The sequence below is a fragment of the Mustela erminea genome, chromosome 3, assembly GCF_009829155.1.
Source record: "Mustela erminea isolate mMusErm1 chromosome 3, mMusErm1.Pri, whole genome shotgun sequence".
NCBI lineage: Eukaryota > Metazoa > Chordata > Mammalia > Carnivora > Mustelidae > Mustela > Mustela erminea.
In genome coordinates, this window is record NC_045616.1 from 97,631,571 (window position 1) to 97,643,733 (window position 12,163).

General features: G+C 42.0%; 1 protein-coding gene across 1 annotated transcript in view; it reads left to right on the plus strand.

The window, feature by feature from the left end:
* Positions 1–12,163, plus strand: part of FBN2 (fibrillin 2) — a 252,722-nt gene that overhangs the window by 183,859 nt on the left and 56,700 nt on the right. The window contains exons 27-34 of the mRNA XM_032336836.1: positions 189–314; positions 2,549–2,674; positions 3,132–3,254; positions 3,414–3,539; positions 3,853–3,978; positions 5,619–5,741; positions 8,031–8,153; positions 9,720–9,845. Of these exons, the coding sequence (XP_032192727.1) occupies positions 189–314; positions 2,549–2,674; positions 3,132–3,254; positions 3,414–3,539; positions 3,853–3,978; positions 5,619–5,741; positions 8,031–8,153; positions 9,720–9,845 (999 nt within the window). The remainder of the gene's footprint in view (positions 1–188; positions 315–2,548; positions 2,675–3,131; positions 3,255–3,413; positions 3,540–3,852; positions 3,979–5,618; positions 5,742–8,030; positions 8,154–9,719; positions 9,846–12,163) is intronic.

Sequence of the window (12,163 nt, forward strand, 5' to 3'; positions counted from 1 at the left end):
AAGAAAAAAACTTACCATTTATTTACTGGTAGTAGAAAAAGTGAGGAGACCATTAACCCATCTCCTCTGAAACTTGTCTCTTATATTTGCGTCCCACTTCCCCCACAGCATAATTTTCCCCCCATGCTGTATATGTGAATATTTTTCCCACAGAGTTCTTTAATTGATCTCACGTTTTTACCTTTCAGACATTGACGAATGTGAACGTAACCCTCTCCTTTGTAGGGGTGGCACCTGTGTGAACACTGAGGGCAGCTTTCAGTGTGACTGTCCATTGGGGCACGAGCTGTCACCGTCACGTGAGGACTGTGTGGGTGAGTTTGTCTCCTCAGCACATGAACCCACCCAGCTCACCTGGTGAAGATCATAGAGATCAGTGGTCAATTTTAACAAACTGGTTGTTTTTGGCATGTGCAATCTAGCTGGTTAAAAGTTGGAAATTTAGAGCCCCTTTATTTGTATTTGGGCTGTGTCTTTAGAGAATGTCTCAGTGACACATTCGAAGCCAGCATTGTCCTGGCTACCCACTGTTTGACAGCAAGCGTGCTGGTGGTGGGTCCTGTGGCAAGCCATGGAGTTCCTTCCTCCACAGAGGATGGAATGGGAAAGCTGCTGGTGGAAGGGCTCCTCCCTTGATGGCACGTGTGTTCACCTGTGCGTTCACCTGTGCAGCTATCTGCCATTCATTCAGTGGAGTCTGTTCAACACTCCTATGTTTGTCAACACGGGGTCTGCTCCTTTGTGTGTGAACATGTGAGCTACCTCCTCAACCTCCTGTCATAGAAAAATCCTGGTCTCTGCTGGCAGAGCTGAGGGGTGGGAGTAGCAGGATTGAGGGGAGAACACCGGCTGGTCCCACTGCTTTTCATATGTATACGGAGGCCTTTGGGACTGGTGGGCACAAGCATATTGGTTTTAAAACCTTTATGTATCCAGGAAACACTTTCTTCACAGAAAATCTTTCTTGCAAGTGTCAACAAATGAAACGGTTTTTAAAACAGAGTAGATGCCACACACACCCCCAATTCAATAGAGAATTTGAGAACACCTTTCCATTAGACATGTATTTATTTATAAACCCTATTTATATTGTTCTGCTAATATATTAGGTGAATCTTAAATCATACACTAAACAGACATTTTTAAAAGGTAAACTGAAGAAGTTTTAAAGTTTTTTTTCTTAAAGATTTTATTTATTTGAAAAGAGAGCCAAAGAGAGAGCATGAGCATTGGGGAGGGGCAAAGGCAGAAGTAGCAGCAGACTCCCCATGAAACAGGGAGCCGGACATGGGGCTGGACCCTAGGACCCTGGGATCATAACCTGAGCTAAAGGCAAATGCTTAACTGACTGAGCCACCCAGGCGCCTCTAAATTATTTCACTTTAAAAGTGGTACTAAAACTTTTTCATAGAGGTGAGTACAGAATATTTGTTCATCTTTGTGATGCAGTGAATCAGAGAGCTCTTTCTAACTTGAGTTTTAAGGACTTAAAAAAATTTTGTTAGTTTTCATGGATCCTATATTTGAAAAAAAAGTACCCCTTACAGGTATATTATAGAAGATGCATATTTTTGCAAATTTAATGATCATAGATACAAATCCACATGTCACATAGTCTTATTGGTAATTTTGAGACTTTGAGATGAAGGTCTTATTTTACCTGATTATAGTGTTACTGTATTTACCTTACATTGTGTCTCATAAGTAGGTTGTATGCCCCTATTTTCTTGCTGTTCTCATAATTGCATTAATAGCACTACTTGATTCCACAGACCTTTGCAGAAGTTTTTATAAGACACCTGCCTATCTTATAAAGATTAGTTGGTTTTAGGTGTTCCAGATTCACCTATCGAGGCACACTAAACACTGTAAGATGGAAACATATAAACAGTGCAGGCCCTGGTATCAGGCCCTGTGACTTGGGGAACCAGCCATCTTCCCTCAGGATCCTCCACATTATGCAGGCAACTCTTGACCATCTAATAAAGACCAGGTGAGCCTGCCAGTGTAAATTTATATATTAAATATTAGTAAGTCTTATTTCTGGCATGTGCTACATGTGCATGGTCTCATGTTCACGACCCACATGTGGCTACTTAAATTTAATTAAAATTTGGTAACATTAAAAATTTAATTCCTGGGGCACCTGGCTGACTGAGTTGGTAAACCATGTGACTATTGATTCTGGGTTTGTGAGTTTGAGCCCCATGTTGGGCAAAGAGAGGACTTAAAAAAATTAAGTTTAAAAAATGTTTTTAAATTTTGATTCCTTCATCATTTGGTTCATGCTTCCATTGCTCAATGGCAGCAGTGTATTGGATAGCAGAGATATGGAACAGTCCCATCAGTGTACAGAGTTCTCCTGGACAGTACCATCTTAGATAGAAATACAGATAGCAGTATTTTCTTTGAACATCCCAGGAGATCATCTTCCTTCCCTGCAAAGTATGCAAACCACTGTGGGGACCAGCAGTGGCATGCAGCATTTCTTGGTGCTTTAAGTGATGTGGTTACTGCCAAGACATTAATGTTATGTATCTTTTTATAGATATAAATGAATGCTCCCTGAGTGACAATCTCTGTAGAAATGGAAAATGTGTGAACATGATTGGAACCTATCAGTGCTCCTGTAATCCTGGGTACCAGGCCACGCCAGACCGGCAGGGCTGTACGGGTAAGCATCCACCAGAGGGATCTATAACTTGCATTTCTAAAAATGAGTCTAGGACAGCTCCTGGCACTGAACTTACTGTAATGAAGCCAGTGGAAGTCCTTTGTCTCAAACACAAATCTCAGAATGGGGCAGAGCTGTAGGATGCCACTGTCTTGTGGTTTTGCAGAGGAGTCTCTGGTTTTATCATGGAAAACATCCTTAACTTGTAATGACTGCATTTCTGAGTTCTGTAATCTTGGGCTCCTGGGGCTACATGTCTGATAGAATGCTATCTGAAAGGAAGTAAAAAGAGCTAAGAAAGATCAATGGTAGAAAGATAAACCAACGCATTAGTGGGGAGAGAAATCCAAAGCCATTTTAAGCATTATCTGTTTAAAGAGAAGAAAATCTCGCTACTTTTTTTTTTTTTTGAAGGAAGTAGACCTGACAAGTAATAGGTCACATGTTGTTTTCACAGATATCGACGAGTGTATGATTATGAATGGAGGCTGCGACACGCGGTGCACGAACTCAGAAGGCAGCTATGAATGCAGCTGCAGCGAGGGCTATGCCCTGATGCCCGACGGGAGGTCGTGCGCGGGTACAGAATGGACTGGGGGGGTGAACCGTGCACAGCTCACTGCTGGTACCTCACAGAGCTCGCTCCAGATATCTAGAGTGGGCCTGGATGGGAAACGCAGTATTTGAGCTTACTCAAAGCCAGTCTCATTCTTACTTAATGCTAATCTTCTGTCATCAGATATTGACGAATGTGAAAATAATCCTGACATCTGTGATGGCGGCCAGTGTACCAACATTCCTGGGGAGTACCGCTGTCTGTGTTATGATGGCTTCATGGCTTCAATGGACATGAAAACGTGCATTGGTGGGTGCCATAAAGACAGGATAAATGTTACGCATCTATCTGCACACACACAAGTGCACATACATTTAAACATGAAAGAAAGAGGCTTTTTCAGTTACTTTAAAAATTTAAGCCACTGTATTACAGGGTGGGAAAGCTGAAACAGAAGAATTATTTGAACATAATTCTAGAAAATAATACTATGTCTTGCAGATAGATTACGTTTTAACTTTTATCTGTGTATTTCAATGTTATGCTCTTCAGTTTAAAAGAGAGCTTTCACATTCCTAGGATGAACAAATATTAACCAAACTATTGAAAATAAATTTTCTAGATGTGAATGAGTGTGACTTAAATTCAAACATCTGCATGTTTGGGGAATGTGAGAACACCAAGGGATCCTTCATCTGCCACTGTCAGCTGGGTTATTCCGTGAAGAAGGGGACCACAGGATGCACAGGTAGGTCCCACACTAGAGCCCCCTGTTCTCTGGCTTCTCCTATTTCAGAGGCCAGCCTTCAACATCACGGGGTCCTTTGCGCCTATGAGACTGTGACCCACACCAGGGGTGACCACGTGATGAGCACATGCCCCAGGGCATGTGTGCGGGGTTTGTCCCCTCTCTGGTGGCACAGTGTTTCAGCCACCCTGCCACGGAGCAGGCTGCTGTCCGCCTGCAGAGTGGGGGCAGGGCCCTGCTGTCCAGTCCCATGTGTTTGCCGAGTAGTGGCTGCTCTTCGCACTGCTCTTTCTTAGGAGGCCCGCTGCCCACACAGAAGACACAAGGAGAGAGCACCACAGACCCGGAGCCATTCCTCTTGTGGCTTGTTTTTGCAGCTCTTCTGACTGGGCGGAATTAGTGTGGACTTCTGTTTAGATCCTTTGACTTCCTCTCCCCCATCTTTTCCCCTCTTTTTTCCTCTTCTCTATTTGCTTTTGCCCTCTCTTGCCTCAGCCCCAGTTGACCCCTTCTTTTCTCTCTCCACTTTCTTTCCTTGCTCACCCCATCTACTTTGTCTCTTGTTACCTTTCTCTGTTAAATAAGTTGTGAGCTTTTGCATAAAATAGGCGGGGAAGTCCCAGGGTGAGCGCTTTGGACCAGGTCTTCCTCATTGTTCAATTTAAAGCCATCATTACCATTTTCTCAAGACAGGTTGTGGGTGGCTTGGACTGCAGCCTGGCGCTTAACCTGACACCTTCAGAGACAGGCGGGTGAGGAAGAAGGGTGCTCTGCATGTTCACTGCTAGGAAGGTTGATGCAAAGCCAGTCACTCTGTGGGCGTGTGTGTGCACGCATGTGTGTACACACATGTGTGTGAACATAGGATTGCAGCATCTACGATGCGTAATCATTGAACTGGGTGGAGAAGATTATTCTTTCTATTCTGGGAACCTCTGGTGAACCAAAGCTACATAGTTCATATGTACATATATGAACTATACATATATACATATACATGCATATGCATATATAATGTGTATATATCTGTGTGTATGTATAGATGTGTGTTTATGTGGTGAAAGCTTCTCATTTTCCAGGTATAATTTCCAATGGGTATTTTTACACATTCTCAAATAAAAGCTGAATACACCCTAAAATGATAGTTTTCAAAAACTTTATACCTATACTGTATCGATTCTAAAAATGACAAGAATTATTACTTACTTTAAGTCAGGTTTATTTAAATCTTTATGAAAAACGTAATAAATATTAATAGGAAAGAATTGGAGGGTCTTACTTTGGAAATGCAATTTCTTTTGACATCTTATAATCATGCCTTCCACATGGAGTTTTTTCTGGGCCCGGGCAGAGAGGAGAATGGGGACAGACACATGTATCTCCCTTGGGGGAGTCTCTCTCTTCTACCGGAAAGTGACTGGCAGTTTCCTCTAGTAGGGAAAGGCTTGTTTGACTTGGATCATGAACTTCCAAATCTTCTTGGCGCCTACAAAATTAAAAATGATGTTAGTGTTTTTTTTCCATACCAATTTAGGTATTTCCATGTTTACTTTAAAATTTTACCTGTGCAGAATTATACTTGGAAGTAGAATTAATGAGCTTTATATTTAATTTTCATCGTATTAACTGTGGCTTCTCAGATGTTGACGAGTGTGAAATTGGTGCCCACAACTGTGACATGCATGCCTCCTGTCTCAACGTCCCGGGAAGCTTCAAGTGCAGCTGCAGAGAAGGCTGGGTTGGAAATGGCATCAAATGCATTGGTGAGTTTGCATATATGAATAGCCTTTGCTAGGACACAAAATTCTTGGAGGCTTTTCTTTGCACAGTGGTTAACCCACGTACTTGAATAGGAACACGCTCTTGCCTTTCATTTATTTTCTTGAAAATTAAAGACTATCTTTAGTTGCAAGGTAATTCCTGCCTAAGAGTTTCCTTTAACCTTGGCATAAATTATCACATCACAGCAGTATGCCTTGGCATCTGCTTTTTAATGTGTTGTTGCTCAGTAAAAATTATTTGATGTGTAGCCAGAAATCCAAATAGATGTATGATGAAAAATGACTTTTGTATTTTTCCAGTCTTTTCCTACAGCAATCAGTGAGACTTAGAACCCAGTGAAACCCATGAAGGAAATGGAAAGGTTTTATCAGATAATCTGAGTCTGTACCTGGTCAGTACCAGCTTCTTAGTAGATATAGAATTCCTCTTCCAGAGAAAACAAAAGGTTTTGCTGGATTCCAGGAGGTCTGATTGGGACAGAGGAGATTAGAAGGGTGGGTGCCATTCTGCAGGCTTTCAAGTTGCTGAGCTGGGGTCTCCTCAAGTCTTTTCTAGCTGGAAGGCGGGGGCCTGGTTCTTCCCCTCACTGCCCCACATAGCACTGCTTCCTATGCTCACTGTTTTGCATTCTTGACCAACAAAGCCGTGTTCCAACTGGTTAGAATTATCCAGGTCAACTTAAAGCAGAAAATAAAACAAGCTCAACTGACCTCCCTAGGATTACTCACTAAAAGCTTATAAGCCAGCAGAAGGCATTGAAGAAGAGAGCCTTAAGATCTGTTAACAGTAACATCAGTTAATTGAAATATACTCTCTTGGCCATTCAGGTGTTTTATACTTGCCTAATGTGTAGGAGCTGACTGTGAATATAAATGATCATACTTTCCAAATAACTTTGCTAAGTAATGTTCTCTGATGGCATCATTCAGTTCACTAGCTACCCGCTTCTGGTCCAGCCATCACTGTTATCATTAATCTCGCAGGTTTTCTTTTTTTTTTCTTTTGTTTTTTTTTTGTTGTTGTTTGTTGTTTTTTGTTTTGATTTCAGCCATATCCCCATTCCTGTTTTCTGGCCCTATGGGCTACTGGTTTCCTCTTTTCTAGCCTTCCTTTTTTGTGTTCGTCCATCCATCACTCAGGCCAACTATTGCAAAATACAAAAAATTTGACTGTGTCCAGGTACTTTTACTCCAAAACATCATCCAAATTTGTTCTCTTCTTTCCATCTCCATCCTGCTGCTCCAATCTCAGCCATTCTCCCTCCCATCTCTCTCTGTCTCTTCCTCTCTCTGTTGGAGGCAAAAGGAACATCCTCATAGTCTTCTTATTGCCCTGTTGGTCCCATAATCCCTTCTCCACATAGCAGCCAGAGAGATCTCTTAACCCATGAATTTTTCTCTTTACAATTGTCATCTGAATCCTCAAATTGAGGATAAAATGTAGCTTCCTTCCTGTGGTTTACAAGATCCTATAGTCTCCTCCCATAGCTCTCCAGCTTCAGCTTCCATCAGCTCCAGCTCCTACGTTCTATTTTATCACTCTAGCTCCCTTGGTGTCTTTTATCACATTGAGATCTTTTCTGCCTTAGCATCTCTAAATAAGCTATTCCCTCAGGAAGGAATACCATTCCCTGCTTCCGGACAACAGACTGATTCATTGTTCCAGTGTGAAGTTCACTGAGAACTCCCTCCTCAGTGGGACCTTCCTTGCTCCTACAGACCAAACGAGAGGCCCATTTTACTCCCTTTTTTCCATGGGACATACAACATGTTTGACATAATCAGTATTTCTGTGTTTAGCATGTTTCATTTTTACTAGACTAGACTCTGTGAGATCAAGAATTGGATCTTAGTTTCCTTATCTGTTCAAGGAACTTGAAAATTCTTTGCTAATTGTCCTGCTTTGAAATTCGGTTCCTAAATTTAGAATTCGACACTTTTTTCTGGATAAAGGAACCAGTGATCACATCTGTGCCCAGTAGGATTCAAAAGGAAATCTAGCACCAGTTTACCTTTTAACCATTAAAGTTCTAGCTTATTAGATATCTCACAAATATTTTTGTTAATCATTTTAGCCCCTGTTTATAGAACTAACATTTTGGATTGTGGGCCTGAGATCCTAGAGAATTAGAATTGTGACCTTCATGTAAACTAAAACAAATCCTATTTGTCCACCATACACTTAAATTAAGACAAATTAAAATCTGTCTGTGTGTTTAAATGTCCCATTTTTGTTTTTGAACTTGATCACTCTCTTCTCTTGGCATGCAGACCTGGACGAATGTTCGAATGGAACCCACCAGTGTAGCATCAATGCTCAGTGTGTAAATACCCCAGGCTCCTACCGATGTGCCTGCTCTGAAGGGTTCACTGGAGATGGCTTTACCTGCTCAGGTGGGTGAGAGTCCTCAGGTGTGCTCTGGCATGGTTTTCATGGAACACTCCCTAAGCTTGCCCTCTTTGAAGAAAACTGTAGTTAAAGGGGGGGTGGGGAATTCCATTCTGATTTTTATCACTAAAGGAATGACATAAGGGAATACTATTCAGTGTCTTAAGATACAATATACATTCCACCCAGTCACTGCTAGTTCATGTGTTCCTCAGAATCTCAGGTCATCAGACTGTGTTGAAAAGATGAAATGAAATCACACAAGTGAAGGGGTTAGGAAAACACATCCTAAGAGTTCAGTAAATATTAGCTGCTACTGAGCTGCTCTTTGTTTTGCATTCCTTGAGAATAAGACATTTCTTCTTACACTCCTGTGAATGACTGCATCATCTTGCTGGACATAAAGTATGCTACTTTTAAGATTGTGGAGATTGGTATTCCTCAGTTGAATTTCAGCACACACTTTAAACCCCCAGTTAAAAGACAGACTCTAATTGTGTTCTGATTATTGACTTCAAAAACACCAACTCATAATTTTCAGATGCTTCTTTAAGAAAACATGCTTATTTAATATTTAAAGCCTCATTACTTTTCAGCCTTGACTTATTGCCGCTTTGGTTGCATTTCTCAGCAACTGGTTGTGAAGGACAGGGAGAAGCCTTGGCAGGAGCGCAGCTACACTTAGATGGTGGCCCAGCCACAGGGGCTGCATTCTGCCTCCTCTTCATCTTTTTTTTTTTTTTAAATATTTTATTTATTTGACAAACAGAGATCATAAGTAGGCAGAGAAGTAGGCATGGGGCCAGGGGGTGGGGGGGCCTCTGCTCCCTGCTAAGCAGAGATCCTGATGTGGGGCTTGATACCAGAACCCTGAGATCAGGACCTGAGCCGAAGGCAGAGGCTTAACCCACTGAGTCACCCAGGTGCGCCCTGTTCCTCCTCTTCTGACCCGCACAGGGTTGGTGCACTAATAAACAAAACCATGCACAACAGGCAGCTAGCACTCTACCTGGCAGATGTTAGGCCCTCCATCCACGTTGTTTTCTGCACTACCCCTTTTTCCATTGGATAGGATTAAACAAATTGCCTGGTCTATGATTCCTGCTCATTTGCGTAATTAAGAGAAAAGTATATTAATACAATCGTAGTAATGTGAAAAAAGCTCTCAAATAGTAGTTAAACATACTTGAACTAGTAACAAAACAAGTTGTTAGTTCACTTGAAAGCATTATAATCTTAGACACCCTTTTAAGAGTGATTTCAGTGTTCTCAGTCATCTGTCAATGATGTTGGTGTAATACTGATGCATCGAGGTAGCATGAAAAAGAACTAAGTTCCAAGAGACACCTGCCTTCTTCCTGTTAATCGGGCGATAATTGAATTTCAGGGTTTAGGTTAAACAGCTCTGTTAGCAAGTTGTACACTTTTGTTTAGGGGAATGTGACTGAGTGTTGTGCTATATGTTCATGAGCGTCCGCTCCGGCCAGTAATGTTGACTTGTTTTTAGAGCAAGAAGAAGCCAGGTCCCAACAAGGGGAACTTAATAGAGATGTCATTCACTTCTCCCACAGATGTCGATGAGTGCGCAGAAAACATCAACCTCTGCGAAAACGGGCAGTGCCTCAACGTCCCGGGTGCCTATCGCTGCGAGTGTGAGATGGGCTTCACTCCAGCCTCTGACAGCAGGTCCTGCCAAGGTGGGTCCCTCTGACTCCAGCTCATTTCCAAGCTGGATCGGCTACAGCACATGAAACCACAAAAAGGGCTGGAACGGGTTCCACCTGGAAGCAGAATACACAGCACATGCTGCACATATAAAAGTCATTCGTTTAAGCATGGATTATTCTGCCGAATGAATAATGATGAAGGCGGCTTTCATCTCTTATGAAGTTTTCCTGGCCGAGAGCCAGCAGTTGGAAGTTTGGCTCATTCCTTTTTTTGTTTTTTTCTTTTTAACCATTTCTTTTTTTCTTTTTCTTTTTTTTATTACTAAATGAACAACATGTGGAAAAACTATTCAGCTTTTTAAAACTAGGAGATACTGTCTCCCCTAGTCACTGCTACGTAATGTGTTTATGAAAACCTCTGTAGCTTGTGTTGGGCATTTATCTTCATGTTTTAGTGTGCTGTCTGTCTGTCTGCAACTGGAAGTCCTCCTCAGAGACTCATCAAGGCCTGCACCTTTTGCCTAAGAGCAGTGTGTCCTTCCTTAAGTGGTGACATCATTCCTCTTTCCTAGAAGTGGGACTTGTGACTAGTGTGATAGCTCTCCAAGAAAAAGAATGTGGATTTTCTCTTAGAGACTCAATTCGCTTTGCATATAGTATGGGCCATCACTGTGTTCATGTGGAGTACATGAAATACACGTGAGGAAAGGAAAAAGATTAAAAACAATTAATGAACCAGAAGGCTTTAACAAAACTAATGATTCATAGAAAACCTTTAAAAAAAGTAACTCAGGCTAAGTGCTGGGCAAAGATTATAAAGTGAAACCAAGATTACTGGCTCTCCCTATGCTGGTGTCTAATCAAATGAACAGAAATAGCAAGTACCAGCATACATGCACATGCACAGCTCACCAGTGTTGACCAGACAAAAACAAAGCCTACAGTCTAGAATGGCTCAGAGTAGAGCCTATATCCATCTCTCTGCCTGAAGTGGTATTGAAGAAAGGAGGTGTGCCTAAAAGGTCGTGGAAGTTTCAATACATATCCACCAATTTTTAGAAACTCAGACCAAGAGAATGAGTAGTAAACCCTGGGGAAGATGATACTAGAAACTGAAATCATTCATGCTTCGAACTGACCTGTTAGACTGAGCTGAATCTAATGCATTTCATATAAGGCCATTGTAAAGTGAACTTCATTTTTTTCCCCTAGTCCTGGTTTCTTGTAAGCACCAAAGCTAATTAATAGAAAATGTGAGTCAGTGTGGTTTTGGGATTACATGATTTATTACTCATTTCAACTTGACATGAGTTGGTGGGAAAAGGAACAAGTCAGCAGTAGCCAGATACTTTAGCCAATGTAAAATTTCAAAAAAATTAATTCTTCGTGCCTAATAATTTCCCCCTTCATAATCCTATTTTTTTATCTGTGGGCTTGGCCCTTCCAGAACTTCACCCCAGGCCTTTGGTGAGGTGAGGTAGTGTGTGTTCATTGTACTTGGTTCATATCTTGGTTTTTCACAGTGTATCATTGCCAGGGAGGGAAACCCCTCTTGCCAGGACAAGAGAAAGGCCCACAAGTCGTTCATCCTCAGTGATACCCTGCTCCGCTTAGCTAAATGCCAAATTTTGAGATCCCAAAATGTAATTCCTTGGTTCTGCCTCTTTCTACTTGATGTTGTCTTATCCCTCCCTACAAGATTGGCCTTATCTAGACAGTTTTTCCTATATTCACTAATTGGTTACTTGAGGCCTTCCCATTTGATTATAAGTATGTGCCCCTCTGAATTGACTTTCTGACCAACATTTTCCACTCAGCTTTTGCTTCTCACCACAAATTCTCAGAATTTCTTTTTTTTTTTTTAAGATTTTATTTATTTATTTGACAGATCACAAGTAGGCAGAGAGGCAGGTGGGGTGGGGGAGGAAACAGGCTCCCCGCTGAGCAAAGAGCCCCATGCGGGGCTCAATCCCAGGACCCCAGGACCATGACCCAAGCCAAAGGCAGAGGCTTTAACCCACTGAGCCACCCAGGTGCCCCAGATTCTCAGAATTTCTTTAGAGCCCAAAAAGTTGCTGCAGTTGGCCATTTCCCAATATTTTCTACCAAAATGGGAGAATACAAAACCCAGAGGAAGCTCCTCAGGGACAGGCTAGGACTCCATCAATGGAGTAAACGTAGATATAGACCATTTTGTGTCATGTACGAAGAGAGAAGAGAGGCCAGGTTCATCAGCAGAAGAGCACACAGCACCCAGGGCAGCTCTTCCAATTTTTGTCCCCACCCCTTCCTCACCTTAGGCTAACCCAAGAGCAGCTTTAATGAAATCCATACCCCAGCTTGTCTTC